Source organism: Nyctereutes procyonoides, unplaced genomic scaffold (genome assembly GCF_905146905.1).
Source record: "Nyctereutes procyonoides isolate TBG_1078 unplaced genomic scaffold, NYPRO_anot_genome, whole genome shotgun sequence".
Taxonomy (NCBI): domain Eukaryota; kingdom Metazoa; phylum Chordata; class Mammalia; order Carnivora; family Canidae; genus Nyctereutes; species Nyctereutes procyonoides.
The window spans coordinates 49,650,747-49,672,611 of NW_026575125.1; the positions used below are offsets into that span (position 1 = coordinate 49,650,747).

At 48.8% G+C, this 21,865-nt stretch overlaps 1 protein-coding gene across 7 annotated transcripts in view; it reads right to left on the reverse strand.

Moving 5' to 3' along the window:
- Nucleotides 1–19,000, reverse strand: part of DLG3 (discs large MAGUK scaffold protein 3) — a 55,063-nt gene extending 36,063 nt beyond the window's left edge. For 2 of the 7 annotated variants that reach the window (XM_055338350.1, XM_055338349.1), the window contains exons 1-11: nt 18,644–19,000; nt 16,603; nt 15,633–15,685; nt 15,322–15,372; nt 14,803–14,927; nt 14,415–14,584; nt 13,971–14,107; nt 13,480–13,624; nt 12,699–12,858; nt 10,938–11,094; nt 10,414–10,516 (exon numbers count right to left, since the gene is read on the reverse strand). In XM_055338350.1, coding sequence (XP_055194325.1) covers nt 10,414–10,516; nt 10,938–11,094; nt 12,699–12,858; nt 13,480–13,624; nt 13,971–14,107; nt 14,415–14,584; nt 14,803–14,927; nt 15,322–15,372; nt 15,633–15,685; nt 16,603; nt 18,644–19,000 — 1,459 coding nt within the window. Of the gene's footprint in view, nt 1–9,472; nt 9,611–10,413; nt 10,517–10,937; nt 11,095–11,967; nt 12,129–12,698; nt 12,859–13,479; nt 13,625–13,970; nt 14,108–14,414; nt 14,585–14,802; nt 14,928–15,321; nt 15,373–15,632; nt 15,686–16,602; nt 16,604–18,643 lie in introns of those variants that run through there. The other 5 variants (XM_055338354.1, XM_055338353.1, XM_055338352.1 and 2 more) reach the window with 4 other exon arrangements.
- Nucleotides 19,001–21,865: the final 2,865 nt, after the last annotated feature.

Sequence of the window (21,865 nt, forward strand, 5' to 3'; positions counted from 1 at the left end):
AAGATCTCAAACTACATACCCTTTATACGGTTGGTGAAGGTGGAGACCAATTTGGCAAAATGTATGAAGTCTTAAACATGTTCATACCCTTTGGACCAATAATCCCACACCAAGGAATTCATTCTGAAGAAGCAATACTAGATTCACATAAAGCCTCATAAGAGGATATCCATCAGTGTTACTTATAAGATAAAAAATTGGAAACAACCTAATGTCCACCAAAAAGGCAATGGTCACATGAATTATGGCACACACATGATGAAATATTATTTAACTATTAAAAACCATTTCAATAAGATATTCATGACATATGGTAAGTTAAAAGAAAGGATATAAAACTTTAAATCAATGATTCTGGGATGCCTGGGTAGCTTGGCAGTTGAGCGTCTACCTTTGGCTCAGGGTGTGATCCCAGGGTTCCGGGATTGAGTCCCACATTGGGCTCCCTGCATGGAGCCTGCTTATCCCTCTGCCTATGTCTCTGCCTCTCTGTGTCTCTCATGAATAAATAAATAAAATCTTAAAAATCAATCAATCAATCAATCAATCAATGATTCTAGTCTTGAAAGAGATACATACATACTATATGACACATAAGAATTTGGAGGAAAATAACACCCAACACATACATAGACATACAGACACAAACTAGTTATCTCTGGAGGTAGTTGTACAGGAGATTTCAATTTTTTTTTACTTTGTATTTTTCTGTATTTTCCAATTTGCTATAAATCTAAATGCAATACAAAAATAAATAAAGGGATGCCTGTGTGGCTCAGTGGTTGAGCATCTGCCTTCAACTCGGGGCATGATCCTGGGGTTCCAGAATCGAGTCCAACATTGGGCTCCCAGCAGGAAGCCTGCTTCTCTCTCTGCCTATGTCTCTCCCTCTCTCTTTGTGTCTCTCATGAATAAATAAAATCTTTAAAAAATTTTAAAACAAAACAAAAATAAATATAATATGAAGAGAGTGGGGAGGCAGACTGAATAGGACAGGCCCAAGGACAAAGCCAGGACACACACATCCATTAGAAACTCCCCTCCACACTGCTCCTGGCTCATTCATCATTTTCCTCTGGGTTTGATCATTCAACCAGTTACAGACAAATCCCCTCAGACATATTTTTTTAAATATTTTATTTATTCATTCATGAGAGACACAGAGAAAGGGAGAGAGAGGCAGAGATCCAGGCAGAGGGAGAAGCAGGCCCCATGCAGGGAGCCCGATGTGGGACTCGATCCTGGGGCTCCAGGATCACACCCTGGGCCAAAGGCAGGTGCTAAACCACTGAGCCACCCAGGGATTTCCCCCCCCTCAGACATATTATCACTATTATCACCTCACCATCTTATCCAAGAGTGGACCAAAGAAGACTTGCCAATTCCTTGTCAAAATCTAGATATACCACATCTACCATATTTCCCAGATCTACTGGTCCAGTAACCCTGTTCCCTCAAGCAATTTGGCCAGTCTGACATGACTTGTTTAAACCTGGTAAACCAATACCAACTGGCTCCTGAGCTCCTCATTTCTTTTTCTGAGTGTTTATAAAACAACTCTTAATAATCTAGTCTAGGGGCACCTGGGTGGTTCAGTCAGTTCAGTGTTAAGCGTGTGGGATCCCTGGGTGGGTCAGCGGTTTAGTACCTGCCTTTGGCCCAGGGCGTGATCCTGGAGTCCCAGGATCCAGTTCCCTGTCAGGCTCCCTTGCATGGAGCCTGCTTCTCCCTCTGCCTGTGTCTCTCATGAATAAATAAATAAAATCTAAAAAAAAAAGTGTTGTGTTTGACTCTTGGTTTCTACTCAGGTCATGATCTCATAGGTCACTGGATCAAGCCCCTTGTGTCTGGTTCCATGCTCAGCAGGGAGTCTGAAGATGCTCTCCCTCTGCCCCTCCCCCAACTTGCATACATACACATTAATCCATGCTCTCTCTAAAATAAATAAATCTTTTTTTAAAAAATCTAGTCTGGAATTTAACTCAAGATTTGCAAAATTCTTCCTCCCTTGTGAAAATCTGAAGAATGTGTATGTAAACCAGACCCTTAATGTACATATTTGTACAAAATATATTAGTTTTCTTCTTTTGGTCTATTCAAATTTTTTTTTCATTTGCTTTTATTGAAGTTCAATTTGCCAACATATAGTATAACACCCAGTGATGAGGAGGGCACTTGATGGTCTATTCACATTTTTATCACTTAATTTCATCAAGTGGAAAAATCCCCAAATCTCTAGGGCCTTTGCTTTTTAAAAGATATCTAAATTCAATGAAAAGTAAATGAAGGTCCATTTCAAGAGAATGAAAGTCTCATCACAGGAAAGAAGAGGGGAGACAAGACCCTTATTAAAGCAAGACAGTTATTAGCTCAAAACTTTGTGATTCAATAACAGTCTAGGTACAAATATAACTGTAAATTGAGTTTTCAACTCAATTCCATTTATCTGACACAAAATTTAAGGTAGAAGAAACATTAGAGATCATTTTGCACAGTCCCCTCATTTTATAGATCAGAAAATTAAGGCTCAAAGAAATTGACTAGCATGAGATCATTGAGCTAACTTAAAGTCAGAACTAGGGTACCAGGTGGCTCCATTGGTTAAGCATCCAACTCTTGATTTCAGCTCAGGTCATGATCTCAGAGTTGTTAGACTGATTCCTATGTCAAGCTCCATGTGCAGAGTGGAGCCTGCTTAAGATTCTCTCTCTCTCTCTTTCTCTCCATTTCTGTCCTCCTCCCCCCCAAAAAAGATAAAGTAACAACTAAAACCCAGGGCCTTGGCTCCTCCTCCAAGATAATTCCCATAGGATTTAATGACTTAGCATTTATACACACACTCATTATACACACACACACACACACACACACATAACTTATATGTATATTCTTAACATGAGAGCAAAAACTGTATTTGTTCAGCGACAATGACAGGCCCAAATTATTCTACTTCTCCTATATCTCTTTAAAACAATAAAACTATTTCCCTATTACAGAATATAAGGCTACATCTTTAAATAAATCAACAGTGTAAATAAAAGGGTCAAGATTTCAACAAGCAATACATTGAATTAAAAGGAAATCTTAAGTTGTAACTAAATAAATAATTCATTCTCATCACTATACATTATTCTAGTCATTCTCCACTATCGGGAAAACTGACATTTTATAGGATTTTGTCTCAAACCACCTAACAAGGCAAAGAACGCACCTGCCTAGCTAGGTACAGAATACTTTGCCAACTCTAGCTACAATGTTCCTGGGCTACATGAAGATAGAAAATCCCAGCACAAACACACACATCTGTATATAAAGTTCAGCCCAGGAGGCAAAACTGGGAAGAAAGGTAACATTTTTTTTCTCTTCTAAGTTTATCTCCTAAATTTACAAACTTTAGGGTAGGCCTAAAAGGGTGCAGCCACTTTGGGAAAATGTTTGGCAGTTCCTCCAAAATGTTAAATGTTAAGTTACCTTATGACCCAGCAATTCCATTCCTAGGGATGTGTGTATGTGTATTTATCTCCAAGAGAGATTGAAAACATGACCACGCAAAAATTTGTCTATGCATGTTCACAGGAGTATTCATAATAGTCAAAAGGCAGAAACAAGTCAAATGTTCATCAGCTGATGAATACATAAACAAAATGTGATAAAGTCAGAGAACAGAATATTATTCATCCATAAAAAAGAACGAAGTACTGATACATGTTACAACATGAATGAACCTAGAGAATATTATGCTACATGAAAGAAGGCATACACAAAAGACTACATTTGGCATGATTCCATTTATATGAACCAGCCAGAAAAAGTAACTTTAGCCCAGGGCTAGGGAAAGGGAGAAGTTGGAGGAAATGGGGAGTGACTGCTAATGGGACAGGGCTCCTTTCTGAGGTGAGGAAAATGCTCTAAACTTGATTGTGGTGACAGTTGTACCACTCAACATTCTAAAGAACACTGAACTGTATGCTTTAAATGGGTGAATTGTAGGGTATGTGAATAAGCTGGTATTTTTTTTGGCGGGGGGGAGGGCTGGTGGGCCCTATCACTTTTATAAGGTCAGCATTCCTAGCTAAAATGATCTACACCTAAGCCTTCAGCCCCTCCAGCACTCAGCGATAAGAATAAAAGGTAGTCCCTTATCCTCCTGGTTCCCTCTAATCACTTGAGTAATAACAAAGTTGGCCTACTCTGGTCTGAGACAATTTAGAAATAGGGTGAGAATCAAATCAGGGGATGGAGCAAAGCAAAAATGAATGGGAAACAATAAGCACATTAAAGATGCTCAATGTCATTAGCCACTAGGGAAATGCAAATGAAAACCCCAAGATATTACTTCATACCCATCAGGATGGCTAAAATAAAAAAGACTGACATTAACAAGGGTTGGTGAGGATGTGGAGAAAGCGGAACCCTCACTCTGCTGGTGGGAATGTGAGGCGGTGTAGCTGCTATGGAAAACAGCCCAGCCATTTCTCAAAAGGTTAAACATAGAGTTGCCATATGATCCAGTAAGTATACATACCCAAAAGAAATGAAAACACATGTCATTGCAAAAATTTGCATATGGATGCTCATAGAGCATTATTCATAATAGATGCAAAGTGGAAACAACCCAGTATCTGTCAAGTGATGAATGGATAAACATGTGTTATATGCATATAATAGAATATTATTCAGCCAGAAACAGAAATGAAGTACTAATACATGCTACAACACAGATGAACCTTGAGAACATTATGTTAAGTGAAAATAGCCAGTCACAAAAGACCATATAGTATATGAATCCAATTATATGAAATGTCCAGAATAGGCAAATATATAAGAGACAAGAAGTAGATTAGTAGTTGCCTAGTACTCAGGGAGATGGGGAGTCTGGGCAGTAGGAGGTGGTTATACCTAAAGGGTAGCTTTCTTTCTGGTTGATGAAAATATTCTAAAATCTATTGTGGTGGTGGCTGCAGAACTCTTTGAATATTCTAAACACTACTGAATTGCACCCTTAACTGAGTGAACTATAAGGTCATAAAAAAATGAATGACAAATATTCCATTTCACTTGAAGAAATGAGAAATGCTACTTACTGAATTAATTTTCTTAAGCCTGCAAACATTTGCAATTATAGTTAAAGCAAACCAGCTCCCATCTTTTCATTCCTCCTGGGTTCCCCAACAATTATCATTCTGTAGTAGTCTACCAAAGTCCACTTTCTTTTCATAAGGAGTCTGTAGGTCTCCCTCAGGCTTCTAACAGCCCCTCTACTCCCTGATTACTTCCTCCTTTGGTATAGGAATTTGGGAGTTTTTACAAGACTAAAAAGCAGACATTCGGCAGTTGGTTTCACTCCATTTGTTAACAGCTTCTGGCACCTGAAGAATCTTAGGGCAGTATTTTTTGCTGTGTCTAGATGTACCTGGGTAGGAAGAGGGGGTTTGCAATTTCTCTTCTGTGATGGGAGGTAGTTGTGGCCTGGAGGCAAAAGCCCTGGACCTGAAGTTCTCAGGGAAATCTGACTTCAAACTTTGATTCTGCCCTCTTCTGGCAGTGGGACCTTGAGCAAGTCACTCAACCTCTCTGACCCTCACCTTCCTCATCTCTAAAATGGGGATGATACCACCTATCCCCCAGGGATATCCTGAAGATTGATGCTTACAAAAACATCCGGATCACAGAGATACTCATGAATTCAGTAGAACAAACCATGGGACAGGCTCTAGTCTATGTGGGGGGAACACGAACATGAATACAAAATGAGCTGCCTTTAAATTGTTCAGCGCAGAAATGCTGTTAACAGGACTTCATTTTCTGCCTTCCCTATACAGCCTTCTTTTAGGATAGCAAAATGAGTTTCAGGAGTTGAATTCTTTGCCTTGATAAACCTTCACCTCTGTGCTCTCAAGAGAGATCATGCTGATAAGGTAGCAGCTATGGTTACATCTTTCATTCTCAAACAGGGGGAGATGGGATGGTTATTTAAATGCTACAGGAAAAATATTACTTTTACACTTTCAAGTTATTATCATCACTGATCCTTCATTCTTTCAGGCCTTACCTGAAGGCATTTCCATGGCGAAAGTGTGCTTATTCAGCACTTTAAAATAAGTACGGAAAAGTCATTCTCTCCCAGTCCTTTATGCCCAGCATGTCCAGATTTACATGCCAAGTGAAAAGACTGGTCATAAAAGATCAATTCCCAGTTTAGCCAACTTAGTGACCAATTTCTGGCTCACCTTCTGATTTGGGGCTCAGGTTTAACTCTAAAAACAAAAGGACTTTCCAGAAAAATACTAGCTCGGCTTATAAATAGAAGCTGAAACAAAGTAACTGGCGGGGGGTGGGGGTTGGAATGTAGGAGATAGTTTCTAAATTAAAATGTTATAACATGAAGCCTGTACTTCCCTTGGTGGAGCAATTTCACAAATCACAGAAAAATATTCTTCATTTTAGAATAGATTGGGAGAGAGCCTTTGCCAAGAGTCAGTTGTTTAAATTTTCAATTTGAATTTTAAGCAGGATTATACATGCCCAAGAACATCATGCTATTTTTAACTAATAGGTAGGATTGCTATGTCCACAACAGTTTGGAGCAATCAAGAGTGAAACTATTAAATAGCATCTCTCACTGTGGTACCTTATCATTTAGCACTTCTATTTCTATTTTAATATTTTCCAAAGCTTCATTGTAAAAATTCTTGTAAAGCACCCATGCTAGGCACAATACAAAGTTCAAACTGATAGACATGGTTTCTATCTTCATTATGCATTTAACCCACACTGAACAAATCAGACATATGAAAGAATTCCAAACTTAAAGCATTCCCATCAAACTGCCATCCAGCCCCTAAGTGCCCAGGGGAGGTACACTAGGAAGCAAATGTCCTACACTTAACACCCTTTCAGTGCTTAAATCCTCTCAATGTTTTAAAAGGGGAGGGTAATGAAAATTTTCTAAAATTGACTGTGGTGCTGGGTATACAACTCGGTGGATACACTAAGAACCAATGAATTATACACCTAAATGGGTGAATTGTATGGTATATGAATTATATCTCAAGCCGTTAACAAAAAGAAAAATTATTCTTACTCTGTTCTAATTAGTCAAAGCTATGTTTTAAGCTCTCATGCTAAATGCTATCTAGCTAAAGGCTGCATTGGCTTGGCAATGGAGCTCAGTAGTCACTATGGAGGTCACTCTAATCTACCCCTGCCCGTACTTCCCCTAGTCTCTCTTATTTATTTCCCCAGTCCCCTTCTTGTTGTTCCTCCACTCCAACTAGGTCTTAGGTCTCTCAGGTATTCCCAAGCATGGTTTGTCCCAGCTGGTGGACCTCTGACTTAAACCAATTGCTGACTACCTCCCATCCCCCTAGTCCCCTGGCAACTTTCCCTTCATGACCTTAGGCAAGTCATGTCCTTGCTCTCTTGTTGCTGTTCCGGTTTGCACAAAGACGGGTTGGATGGAGTACGCAAACCTTTCCAGGTCCCACGTTCTATGTGAAAATAATACAAATAATGAACACTTACATGGGTCGTAGCATGCAAAGTCTCTGCCATTTTGGTCAAAAGACATATAATTGGATAATTCCTTTTGTAAATGGCCATGTAGTAGTTTTCTGAAGAACAGTATTTAATGTATTCATAAAATGATCAACATGGAGTCCTTATTTTTAAAAGCTATCATTTTATCAAAGAAAATTCAGAGCCCAACACCAAATGCTTGATAGTTCCTCTGGACCTGTCTCTGAGGGTCCATTTTCAAACGGAACAACAACAAAAAGCTTTTTGCGTGTTGGACCCCTGCTGGTTGCCACCCCTGCTGGAGTGGCAGAGCCTTACCAACACTGGTTCAATAAATCCTAAGAAAGGCTTTGTTTGGCCAGTGGTAGAGAGACCTAACATGAGACAGCACCTCAACATACATTATAAACTCTCAGAAATACTCTCAGAGAGCAATAAACGCTGGCAGGAATGAATTTCTTTATCCTGGACAACTTGCAGCTTTTTATCCAAACCGGTTACATACTCCCAAGAAAACTCAGAGAAATATGTAGTCACCAGTTTCCAACATATTGCCACCAAATTCACAGTATTGTCTCCATGTGCCCAACATCACAGAGCAAAACCAAACGAAACACATCAATTTCATACATACACACACACACACACACACACACACAAATATGCAGGAGAAACCATTTTCTTTGCAGAACCTACAGTTGTCTAAGTTGTGGGCATGACATGATAAATATCGGTTGCTAATAAAAACCAGATGGACAGCTCTTCACTGAGAAGCGAAAAGTATATGCAGAAATTAAACAAACAATAACCCCAAGGTGTGTTTCTTGTCATTAACTGAATGCCAACATGGAGAGACTAGTGTCCATTTGTTTATTTATTCATGAGAGAGAGAGAGACAGAGAGAGAGGCAGAGACACAGGCAGAGGGAGAAGCAGGCTCCATGCACTGGGAGCCCGACACGGGACTCGATTCTGGAACTCCAGGATCATGCCCTGGACTGAAGGCAGCGCTAAACCGCTGAGCCACCCGGGCGTCCCGGACTAGCGTCTATTTGCATCCCTCTGTCCAGTGACCTCTGACCAATAAGTTCTCCTGTTAGTTACCTCCCCGCACTTCTGCCCCTATCAAAGAAGCCTAGAGCAGAAGATGGCAGGCCCCTCTCTTCTTCCCCTTCAGGCCCTCGGCCTGAGGCACTTAACAGGAGTGGGGGGCTGGGAAGGACAAAGGTAGGTGCTTTCGATGCCTCACAGCTCTGCGACAGGGCACCCGGCCTCTCCGCCTCTCATCACGGAAACAGAGCACCTGCCCAGGAGAGGTCTCTTCTTCCACTTTAGTAACTGTCCCGCGGGGCCTAGGTGTCCAAAGAGTCCAGGGCTGCAGCCCCAAGGGACAAAGGCTGGGCTTACAAAGCGGGGCGGGGGGGGGGGGGGGGAGAGAAGTCGGGAGCGGTAAGAAAACCCTAGCAAACAAAAGCGGGGTGGGTGGTGGGTGGGGTGGGGTCCTGAGAATACCAAGCCAATCTAGGGTGTTCCCAGAGGTAGCCAGGTTTGGCGGATTAATGCAAGTGGGGGAGGGGGGCGGTCAGAAAATTCCTCTGAGGAAAGGGATTAGGGAGCTGCAGGGACGTAGCAGCCAGTTGGGAGGAGGCTGAGGGGAGGGCTGAAGTCCCGGGGCGAAAAGAGGCACAGCTCGTAAGTAGGGAGAGGTGATGGCAAAGAGGTGAGGGCCACACACGGCTCAGTGGCGGGAGAGCAGGCACTCGGCCCCAGGCGGCTCTCCCCTGGGAGAGGGGCTCAAAGGTGGCGCACCACACGGGCTGGGGGCGTGCAGCGAAGGGATTCCGGGGAGAGCGCAGAGTTGGGGCGCAGTGTTGGAAAAGAGAGTTTGAGAACAGAACCGTAGAGAGGCTAGGGGGGACTGCGAGGGGGCCTGACCCTCGTCCGCCCCAGCTCACCTGGCGCCGGGTCGGAGTCCAGGTCTAGTGCTGAGAAAGCGCCACTCCTGCCAGCCCCTCCGTCCGGCGCGGGAGACCACGGACACAAAGCGGGACGCGGGAGGAGGGGAGGTAGGGAGGAGGGAGGGGGAGGGGAGGAAGGAGGAGGAGACGCCTGAGGCACGCGAGGGGGGGGGCGAGGAGAGACGCCCGTCGCCCTCCGCCTGGGTCACGGGGCGGGGCGTGCAGCTGAAGGCCGCGCTCGGCCAGCCAATGGCCACCCCGCCGGCTGGCTGACTGGGGCGCGCCATCCGGCAGCTCACCTCGGCACCTGGGCCTTCCTTGGCTGGCCCCAGCCAATCAAACGCCTACATTTGCATACCCAGCCCCGCCCTGCTCCCTGAGAACACAAAGAAGGCCCCCCGTAGGGGGAGGGGACCCACCCCTGACTGCCTACCGCGACTGCATAACATCACCTTTCCAGTGTGTTTATGGATCTTTCACAGTCACCCTGATGAGAGGAAGGAAGAGGCTTCCTTCCTTAGGACCAAGATGTCCTAAGAAGGCAGATTTCTTGTCCCTGAGGTCCATCTAACCAGGAGCTACTCTTCTCCAGTTCCACCGCACACATTTACATCCCTTCGCATTTGAGCCCTGAGTCTCCGCCCCTCTCCCCCTCCCCTTTTTCCTAGTCGCCCCAATCTGTTTCCTTCCATAGGGCTGGTGCCCACTATTGGCCTTCTGCTGAACTGCCGCCCTGATCAGCAGGCTCTGAGCACAGCCTTAGATGCTCCAAAGCTGCCCAAACCATCACCTGTCCAGAGGGAAAACGAGAGAGGAAGAGGTTACTGCCCTAAGGCAGAAGGGACCCGATCACGTAGCTTTTGGTACCTATGATGGCAAAAAGCCAACACTGAAGTCTAAATTCCCCAAATCATCTGGTCCAAACTTTCATCTCCTACCTTCAGGTCTGTACTGGGCCACAATGGTGACTGACTGGCCAGCCCGCTTCAGAGCAGCTGCAGCCTGCTCGTGAGTTGCATTCCTCAGATTCACGCCATTCACCTATCCAAAGAGAGGAGCTATGAGCCACCCCAAAAGCAAGAAAGGTGGTCTTCTGTCATGGGAGTTAGGAGAGGGAGATGGTCAGCCCATCCCTAAGCCTACTCAGATGCATTTCTCAGTATCCCATCCTTGACCCTAAGACAAGACCTAAACAATATGAAATCTCTAGTGTAATAATTATCTTTGTGGGGGTCAAATGACAACCAGGGTTAAGATCCAAAACACATTCATTTTCTCCTTAAGGATAAGCCTGGGCTCCATCCCTGGCACTCCCTAAGGTCACATATAAAAAGAATATAAGTTTTCTCCAGCTCAGCCTTCTTCCATCTCAAGAAGCATTCCTTGGAGAAAGCAAGATCTCCCCTCCTCCCTTTTAGATTGGCACAGCTCCCATCCTCCCACCTCTCCTTTTTCCCCTCACCGATAAGATCCGGTCTCCCCTGCGCAGCTCCCCACTCAGGTCAGCTGGGCCTCCTGCCAGGATGAAGGAGACAAAAATGCCTTCTCCATCCTCTCCTCCTACGATGTTGAAGCCCAGGCCAGTGGAGCCCTTGTGCAGTATGATCTTGCGGGGCTCTCTGGTGGAAAAGAAGTAAAAGGGTAAGGATGAGGTGGATATAAGCCAGCCTAGAGCAAGGCCCGCACTGCTGGAGAATGACTTAGGTCCCTATATGTGATACCCTGTTGCTTCCTTTCTCTCCTGAAACCTGCTTGGCTGCTGTTTTCTGCCAGGTGCCAAGTTTCAGTTCCTCTTCCCTCCGTTCTTCCTGAGGGCTTGGAGTCAGCTTCCCAGTGGACGATCCTCTCCTCTCTTGGTTCAACACACCCCTACCCTGTCTAAAGACCTCAGAGCCCATTCACTCTCATCCTCTTTTTCCCCAGATTCTCCTATCCTACCACTGGCGTAATGGACCAGGGGCCGCACCAAGGGGAACCAGTTAGGGGCACTGGAAATCAGCCTGGGTTTGATTGCACTCACCATCCCCAGAATGTACTTACTTTACACATGCTTCTCCAACAGTCTCAAAATTCCACCCACCAACTCTGACCCCTCCTACCTTCCCCAGTAACAGATTTGGTCACCAGCTACTCCTGTGTGCCCTTACCAGGTGATGTGGGAGACAGATAAAGAAATCCCAGGTCCCCAGAGGGAGCTTAGGAACCTAACTGAAGAGAGTTAACACATGAAAACTCCAACTGCAACTAACCATGTCTAAGGAATCCCTCTAGAAATGGTCAGTGTCATCAGGTGAGAGCTACAGCTGCTCTTGTACATCCATACAACCTGACTCCCCACACTCTTGCCTGGTCCACCGCCTTCCCTTTAAGCATCTTTCATCAGAAGAGCCCCAAGTCCAAGCAAGACTCCTTTTGTTACTCCCCAGTCTTGGGTGTGAGGCTCCCTCCCTGAGTCCCGGATGCTCTTGCTCACATCCTTCCTCTCCTCCTACCTGGCATCCCCTCCAGGCCGCAGGGAGCGGAGCGGCCAGGCCCACCTCTGTGAAGCCCTCCTCCAGGCCGAGGCCGAGCCTAAGCCCAGGGCCAAGCCGGGGCCGGAGAACTTGCATGCCCCCTCCATGGCTCCTCCAGCTCTCCCCTCCGTCCGCCTACCCTTCCGGCTTCCACTGCAGCCTGCCCAGCAGCCTACCAGGCCCCACCCCGCAGCAAACCTGTCCCCCAGAACCCCGGCTGGCCCGACCAGTTCCACGGCCGCCCCGCCAAAGCGGCCGCCGCCAGAGTGGGGCGGGGCCTTTCCCTGGGAGGCCACCGGGCCTGCCAGCCTCCCAGCGTCCTGACAACACCACCGGCTCAACAGCTTTTTTTCCCTCTAATTTAGAACGACTGCTGCAGAGGGACAGCCACTGTCTCCGGGAAGGAAACCGCCCCCCACCCGGCAGCTTCCACCTCCTCGGCCCCCTAAACGCTCCACCCCACCTTTTCTCTGTACTCGGGGCCACACACTTGGCACTCCCCCTGATGGTAGAACTTGTCCTTGCAGCTATCTCTGGCCCTCCCCAGAGCCCTAAGGGCTGGGAGAGGGCCTCAGACCCCAGAGAGAAGTGATGAGGGCTTAATCCTCTTCAAAGCCATACTACAAAGAGACCAGTGGCTAGCTAGAAACGAATTCCTATCGTCCTCATCCCTAGGTGGGATAAAGGTGTGTGTAGCTGGGCGGTCTTACCTGGTGAAGTCCTCCTCAGCCAGCAGGTGCCTAGGGATAGGAGAGTAGCGGGCAGGGGGAACCTGAGGAGGAGTAGGGTAGCTGACCTTGCTCTCCACAGCCCCAAGATAACCCAGGCTGGAATTATGGCTTATGTGGTTGTCAGCCAAGGTAGTAAAAGCTGGAATCAAGGAAGGGAGAGAAAGTTCAAAGACCATTCCCTGGAGGTCCCTACCTGATCTGATCCCCATCAAGGACTGTGCTCCAATACCCCACCTGGGATGCAAAAGCCACCAAGGGATGCCGATTCCTCAGGACTCTCCTCCCTTCTCACTACCCTGCCCCCCCCACCCAGGTTCCTCCTCCACAGTACCTTTCTGAATCCTAGGCTCACTCCTGTGAGTCTTAGAAAGAACTAAAGTCAAGCAGTCTACAAAGAAAGGCATGACTAGAGGTGTGACTAATAATAATCCTTCACATCTCTATAGCCTAATAGTTTTCCAAGGGCTTTCTTGTCCATGATCTCATTTGATCCTTGCAGCTGTCCTATGAGGAAGGTGGCACATATATCATTAGCTTCTTTTTGCCAAAGAAGAAACTAAAGACAGGTGAAAGGGACTCGTCCAAGGGCACCCAGCTATAAGGGATGGAGCTGGGATCTGGATCAGTTCTCCTGAGCATTAGTCCTCTTCTCTCTCTCTCTCTCTCTCTCTCTCTCTGAACAGGGCATTTTAATTATTTCCCCTCCAGAAACCAGGGGGCAGGGGTTTCAAGGCTAGGGACAGGGTGGATGGGTACGTACTGCTGGCGTAGTCAGGGGGTGCATACATGTCGTTGAGGTGGAGGCTGCCTGGCTTGGCCACCTTCAGGTAGACCATATCAGATGTGTTCTTCAGTGAAGCCACCGCTTCCTCATGCCTCACATCCTGCAGATTGGTGTTGTTCACCTAGAAGAGGTAAGGCCTTAGGGCTGGCACTTGGGAGAAGGGAGGGCCTCTCCAGGGAACCCTGAAGGGTACCCTGTCACTGAAATTCCACAGTACTCTTTCTACTAGAGGCCCATATGGTGCTATGAGAGGTGAAGAAGCAAAAGACAGCAGTAGAGCAGGTGAGGGAGTGCCATCCACGAAAAGAACTAGGGCCTTGGTATCTGAGTACACACAACCCAGATGATGCTCTTGAAATTCCCCACAATGCTGATTCCTGAGTGAGGTTCAGGTGGAGTGTGAGGCTACTAGAGCCCCACCTCCCCACCCTACCCTACCATTTTGGCATCCCCAAAGGCTGTCTCACCGCCAACAGCCGATCCCCGATCTGTAGGCGTCCGTCCTTCTGAGCAGCACCCCCCTCGATGATCTTGGTGATATAGATGCTGTTGTCTCCTGGGATGTGCTGGTTGCCAATCCCCCCAGCAATGCTGAAACCCAGGCCTGGTTGAGGGCCCGAAGGGAGTGGGAGAGGGCCACAAGGAGAAGTTAGAGTGCTCAGTCAATCCCAGACCCATCTCCCCACTGCAGCCAACCCACTGGCACCCCCCAACCCCCTGAAGGAGCTTTCCCTCCCCAGGAATCCCAAACACTAGGCTGCCATCCCCAGGTCAGTAAAGATGAATGAGATGTGAAGTCAAGAAAGAAGTCCATGAGCCAGAACAGGGAGTCAGGCAAGGAGTAAGGCTGTCCCCTTCCATTTCCTACAACGTCAACCAGGGGCCTCTGGCCAGAGTACAGGAACCCACACCTTTGGGCCCTTTAAGCAGGTTGACCTCCATGATGGTCTCAGGTGGGGGCTGTCTCCTCCGCACCACCAACCGCACCACAGGGCCCGCCTCCTTCAGTGCCTCCACGGCCCGGCTGTGCACCACCTCTGATACGTCCACCTCATTCACCCTCAGCACACAGTCATTCACCCTGCAGAGGAAGCCCAAGAGGCATGACGCCCTGCCACTGCTCCTCCACCCCCTCTCCCACCACCTCTTCTTCCTTCCCTTCCTGCCCCTCCCCTGCCCCCTCTGAGATCTAATGAAAGGGTCATCCTGCCTGGCAGCCCTCTTCCTCTCATCTCCATCCTGCCCCCACTACCCTCCCCCCCCCCCCGCCCCCGGGGCCCTGCTTTCAAGCCACCTCACCCCAGCCTCCCGTCCATGGCAGCTGCTCCACCAGGGATGATCTTGGTAATAAAGATGCCAGGGTCATCAGGGACATGGGGGTTGTCGATGCCACCTGCAATGCTGAAGCCAAGGCCAGAATTGCCCTGCAGAAGGGGGCAGAGGGGCACAGTCTGCTCACTCAGAGGGCATGAGGGAGGGTTCTTGATTTCCCCACTTCCCCCAACCCTCCAGAGCTTGTGCTCCAGGACTCAGAGGGAGCTGGCACACAGCTTCCCAGGCTGTGCTCATGGTCTGGCATAGAGGCCTCAGCAAAGCCATCCCTTCCCCAATTTCCTAGGCCTCAGCAAGCAAGGTCAATTAATATTCATTAGTTGTTTGGTTGATTGATGCAGTATGCAGCTTCTGAGGGCCACTGTTTCCCCATCCTCTCAATGCAAGTCCCCCACCATGAGTCCTGAAGCTGAGGTTCAGGACCCTTCTGTTTCCTGGTCTGAACCCTCCCCTCTCCCTTGCATCCTGACCCATTGGCAGACTCACCCGCTCAAGTACTATTTCCTCATACTTGAACATGCCATCACTGCCATTCACCTAGGGGGAGACACAGGCAGTTCCCTGAGTTCTTCCTGCCCCCATTCCCACCCATCTGCCCCCTGGTCAACCTGCTCCTCTTCCACACCCCCAAAGAGTGGGAGTCTGCATTGACCCCAGGACACCTCTTGGCCACAGATGGGGACAGGCTGATTCTGAGGAGGCCACACCCCTCCCTCACTTCCAGCTATATCAGGCCAAACCCATTTATTTAGCCCAGATCAATTGTCTGGGACTGAGCCAGCCACTGGTGCACTCACTGAAAGGCTGAGCTCCAGGGCCTTGGAGTTCACTAGGAGGGTTGCAGCACTGGCTTAAGGGGAGTGTCGGAAATGGAACACAGTAGGCAAACCATGCCACACCTAGCATCCATGGGAACACCCAGTGGCCTTGATGGAGGGACCTATTCCCCTTGTGAATCGTAACTTTCCCTGACTTAGGGATCAGAGACTCCCACTGTGTAAGAACTGGTAGGACAGCAGACACCATCTTGTCCAACCTCCCTCATGTGACAGATGGTGACACCGAGGCCTAGGGAGGACACAGGTTGTACCTCAGAGCGCACTGGGAGTTAGTGGCAGAGCAGGGGCTAGAACCTGGATCTCCAGGTATTCTTTTGATTAAATCAAGCTGCCAAGGCCACTGATGTTTTGGCCACTCATCCCCTTCCCTAGCAGAACTCCCAGGAAATGGAAAATTGTACCCTTCAGAATACCCCAGGAACCCTCGTTCTATATCTCCTCTGTGTCCCCAGGAACCCAATTCTTCAAATGGGTGGAAGGAGTCAAAGTCCGAACCCGCTTCGTACCAAGAGGCTTTTGATCTTGAACCCTTTGTGTTTCCCAGCAGAAAAAGTCAGGGAAGGATCTGGGTGGGAGTCAGAGGCAAAGTCAGGGGTGGGATAGGAGCAGAGTGGACACAGTTCCCCAGGAGGGAGAAGCTGATAACCTGTGGACCGACTGGCAGCAGAGCCCATGGCCTTCAATATATAGTAGCCATGGGAGAAGTGAGGGGAAGGAGATGGAAACAAGCACTCTTCTGACCAACCCACCGAACTGGTCTCCCAGACAAGACATAACTTGTGACCATTGTCAAGAGAAAATGTGATTCTGGACAGACAAGTAGTAACTGCTCCATGGCTCCCACTCTCTTCCCCAAGAATGGAGGACTTCTTTGCCTCTCTCCCCGGGTAACCCAGCACCTCCTCCCATCTTCCTCTGGCTGTGTTACCCTTTCTGACCCATGGTGTCCTCATCTGAAGGGAGCCGACAAACCTAGGGTGGGGGGGGCTCCTTCGTGTGTCTGACTCTGCTCAACTCCATTGTGCTTGGCTGGTGAAACTGGAGGGCACGGGTAGGGGTAGTACTTTTCAGGCCTGCCCCCTGACTTTATGCCTGCAGCCACTGGGAGTGGTGGGAGGACTCAGCTGCAGCCCCACCTGGTTCCTTGATCCAGGGAGGAAGAACCCATGGCTTTTCAGAGCTCCCAAACCAAAAACAGCTGCCGCGAGTAAGATGCAAAGACACACAGCAAAAGGACACCCATACAGCCTTCTGTGCATATGGGGTACATGTGTGCCCACATGTGATAAGCATGCTTCAAGCCCAGCTACACCAAGACACCAGAGGCTCCAGCCTCCCATGCCCTGCTCAGGGACCCGCTCCAGGACAGGAGCCATCTTGGGAACATCCTGCCAAAGACAACCTTGACACTGGCCCAGCCCTGGGACTGGACCTATCTGCAGTTGTGTAGGATATGGCATGACGGGGTGTTTGCATGGGTAGGGCCCCAGGATACGGAAAAAAGAAGGAGGGGGACTCACTAGAGAGGGCAAAATAGCCAAGGTAAGGAAAGGGAAGGCAGTAAGTGTGGACGGACAAAGACCAGAACTGAGGAATGCGGACTCCTTCCTAGGAAGTCCCACCTTTGCTTCTGAGTGAGAGCACATTTCTATTCCCAGAGGGGACAGTGGCGGACAGAATGAGTCACCAGCTTGGGGCAGGCAGCACCTGCCTCGACAGCAAAGCTCTGTCTCTTCTCCTAACCTGGGGGCTGCAGAGCCACATAAACCAGAAGGCCCTCCGCTATGCATGCCAAGGACTGGCTCTGCCGGCCCAGCCTCCATTTTGCTGCTTCTCCCACAGATGCTCCTTCCATTTTCTAAGCTGGCAGTTTAGACTGGGAGTGGAAGCCGGAGTTGTGCCCAGCACCCAAGGGGTTCCCAAACTGTGCCAAGTCAGGGCTTGGGGGCCAAGTTCTCTCACATCTGGAGGTACCCAAGGGGGACATGCCCCGCTGGGGCCAGTCTTGCACCAGGGCAGCTGCCCCTTCTTGGCTCCAGGCACCATGCTTGCTCTAGAGCGAAGAAGCTTGCTTTAGTCCCCCCACCCCCTACCTTTGGGCCCCCCCAGCACACATACTTCAGAGCTGCTTGGACAAAAGAGTCCGTCCTTCTCAGCAGCCTCTCAGCCTTGTTTGGAACATGTCTCTTGCCTCCTCTCCCTCCCCTCCTTTGCCTGTCAAGTGCCTCTCACCAGGGACACCACACACACACAGGCACATGCATGCACACACTTAAGCTACATGCTCACACACATATACATGTAGCTACACACACAGGCAAACACAGCTGTCCCTGCAGCCTCATCTACAGAGAGACACCTTCACATTCAGAGAGACATCCCCACATGTCCATGTGCACATTCACACACAAAGGGACTGGGACAGAAAAGGACTCATGGCACTGAAGGATAAAGCTCAACCAGCTGGGAACATGGGCTCCTCTACATAGATTCACAAGAGCTCCATTGCCTTCCTCCACACACCTTAACATACATACACACATATGTCCCCCCTACGCAGAGCACCATGCCCCCTCCTCCCCCCCCATGGAAGCACACACCACACACAGCCCCCGCAGAACCTCCTGCCCCCTGTCAGACACAGAGACGCTACTAAACCTCCGCACTGAGACAAACCCAGTCCCCCTCACAGGAAAATGTACCCCTCTGCCATACCTTCACCTCCTGACACACACAGCTCCTCCCAATCCCCTCCAAATGGAGACCCCCAAACAGACACACACAGAGAAGCACACATTTCCAACCGCCTCTCTTAGCTCAGGTGAAATGCTAAGGCTCGGAGTCCACTGACTTGAAGCCTCCAGGAATCCCTGCTGCATCCTCAGGCCTCTAGGCCCCCACTCTCCAGCCTCCCCTGGGTTACTCCACCATCCCCCCCGCCCCCCCCCCTCCGCACTGCTGGTCCATACCTGCTCATACCAGTCCCGGTTGGTACAGGTGCACTCGGGCCACCAGCTGGGGCCACTTCCGTTGAGTTTGGGTGTGCTCTTGCCTGGGACTGGCTTAGGGGGCACTGGCCCCACATCCCGGCCAGTGGGGATGAGCTTGGCCTTGGTGCGGGGGGTGGGGGTAGCCCCCGCCTGTGAAGGCAGGGTCTGAGAGCTGTAGCCCCCATAGCCCGCGCTGGTTCCATTGCCCCCACCTGGCCCGTAGGGGTCGGGCACCTGCCAGTCCCCATAGCCAGGAGGCTCAAGGCGCCGCAGGGCAGCCAGGCGGGTCACCTCATAGCACTCGGGGCATTTACAGCAGTGCTGGTGCTTGTGCATGGCACTGCCCCCCGCCGCCCGGACACCCCAGCCCACGCCGGTTTCCACACCGCCGCCGCCGCCGCCGCCGCCGCCGCCGCCGCCGGACTCTCGGGCACACTCACACTGCTCGGACCAGGAAGGAGGGGGCACCCGTGGGGGCGCTCGGGCGGAGCGGGGCCTGGGGCCGGGCGGGCGTCCCGGGGCTTCTGCCCCCACGCTGCCCCGCACCCACGGCTCCCCCTCCAGCACTGGCGGCTCCGTGTCGCCCGTCGTGGCTCCTGGGCCCAGGCCCAGCGGCAAAGAAGAAGCGGGAGCCTGGGCAGAGGCTGGGTGCTGAGAAGACCGCTCCTGCACTGGTCCCCAGGATGGATCTGAGTGGAGTCAAGAGCATCTCTCCCTGGCTCCCTTCTCAGTTGATTCCAGCCAATCAGCGTGCAGAGTCAGGCAGCGGCAGCGGCAGCGGCAGGAATGCTAAACAGCGGCTCCTTAAAGGAACAGAGGCAGTGGCGACCCCAGGCTCAGCCCCAGCTCCCCAGATATCTGGGGTACGGCCGACCCTAAAGCAGGGACGGGGGATTTGGGCCACGGGGGAGCTCAGCCCCTGATCTAGTGCCCCCACATCTCCAATTCCAACCCGTCCTCCGCCCACTCCACCCCACCCCACCCCACTTCCAAGAGGGAGTTGCAGGGAGATACTCAATGGGTCCCTGGGCTTGCTCTGAGCTGGGGCTAGCAGAAGTAAAGACTTGAAGCAGCAGAACGGACCAAAGGGATGTTGGAGCAGGGCAAGGAAGGTGATCTTTCTTAACAGGGGACCACGGAAGAGGGCAGCATATGTGGCTACTCTCCTGTCAGTCCTCTTCCTTGGGACTATTGTTCTCTCAACCTCTAGGCCTGAAATGACCGCAATCTCACACTTGACCTGCTTCCATCACTAGTGAGGGACTCAAACCTAGAACAGGAGGAGGAAAGGAAAACTCTGAGCTCTTGTCCCCGGCCCAGAGGCTCCTGTCTCTTTCCCCGTACTCCTGCATGGTTATCATGGGAGAAAGAGCTTTAGGATGCCAAGAGGAAAGAAGAGTCCAGGGCAGAAGGAAAGGTAAGAAGAGATCTGAACTTAGAGAAACTGTTCCAGGGGGCCTGGAGAAGAACTTAGGAATTCCTGTCTGAGGACATCTCCTTAGCCTCCCTGGCTCAGCCTGTTGGGGGATGGAGGAAGGTGATATGCAGGGAAAACTATCTCTTTTTGATGTTCTTCTTTTGTCCCTAGCTACCAACTATTGAGTCTTTACAAAGTCCTAAGTGCTTTACATTCAAACGAAACCCCTACCAAGGTGTTACTATCCTTATCTTAATTTCACTAATCAAGAAATTGGGGCTCAGAGATGTTAATACAACTGGAAGTGACAGAATCAGGATGCAGAGCCTGGCTATTTGATTCAAGAATCCATATTCTGAACCACCCTGGTACAACAGCTCTATTCTAAGTTCTCCCGTAGGATGTAGATCTCAGTTCAATTCAACAAACATTCATTGCACACCTACTCTATGCAAGACCTCAGCCTAGGTCCTAGAGATACAGAAGTTCATTCTTAATTCAATAAACATTTATCTAACTAACACTTGCTATGTGCAGACACTGTTCTAGGATTTGGGGATATAGCAACAGACAGAACAAAACAATAAATCCCTGCCCATGGGGAGCTTACTTTCTAGTGAGAGGATATAGACAAAACCCAGCATAATAAATAAGAGAATTATATAATATATAAGGTGCTGTGGGGAAAAAAGAAAAGTCAATCAGAGAAGAGGGTGTTGGGAATGCTAGAGGAGGATGCCAGGTTGTGATCATCTTTCTTCAAGTTTTTTACCTCTACATTTTAATACAAAAATTATCAAACATACAGAAAATTGAAAGAATTTTACAGAGAACAAACACCACCTAGATTCTCATTAACATTTTGCTATACTTGCTTTATCATATATCCTCCACGTATTCTTTCCAACTTTTTTGTCCAACTTTTTTTAAAAATGAAAATTCACAAACATACGGAAATGTTGACAGAATAGTACAATGAACATCAATATATCTTTCTCATAGACTCAGCAACTGTTACTGTCTTGTTATATTTGCTCTATCATCTATCATGTAGCTACATTGTTTTCTGAACCATTCGAATGTGTTACAGATTTCATCACACTTCTCCCCTAATACTTCAGCATACATCTTGTATTCTCCTACATGACCACAGTATTATTATGGCATCTAAGAAAATTAGCAATAATTTCATATCACCCAATAGCATCTAATGTCTAGTCTATATTCAAATTTCTCCAAATTTGCCTTTTATAGTTTAACATCAGAATCTAATCAAGGCTCCCCCATTGCCTTTGTATCTTTAACCACTTTCAATCTAGAACAGGGATGCCTGGGTGGCTCAGCAGTTGAGCATCTGCCTTCAGCTCAGGGCGTGATCCCAGAATCTGGGATCGAGTCCCACATCAGGCTCCCTGCATGGAGCCTGCTTCTCCCTCTGCCTGTGTCTCTGCCTCTCTCTCTGCCTCTCTGTGTGTGTGTGTTTGTGTCTCTCATGAATAAATAAATAAAAATTTTTATTGGAGTTCAATTTGACAACAGATAGCATAACACCCAGTGCTCATCCCTCCAAGTGCCCCCCTCAATGCCCATCACCCAGTCACCCCAACCCCCTGCCCACCTCCCTTTCCACTACCCCTTGTTCGTTTCCCAGAGTTAGGTGTCAATAAATAAAATCTTTAAAAAAAATCTAGAACAGCTCCAATCTTTAAAAAAACCCACTCTTTAAAAATTATTACAGATTTACAAGGAAGTTGCATAGTACGGAGGGGGCCTATGTACCCTTC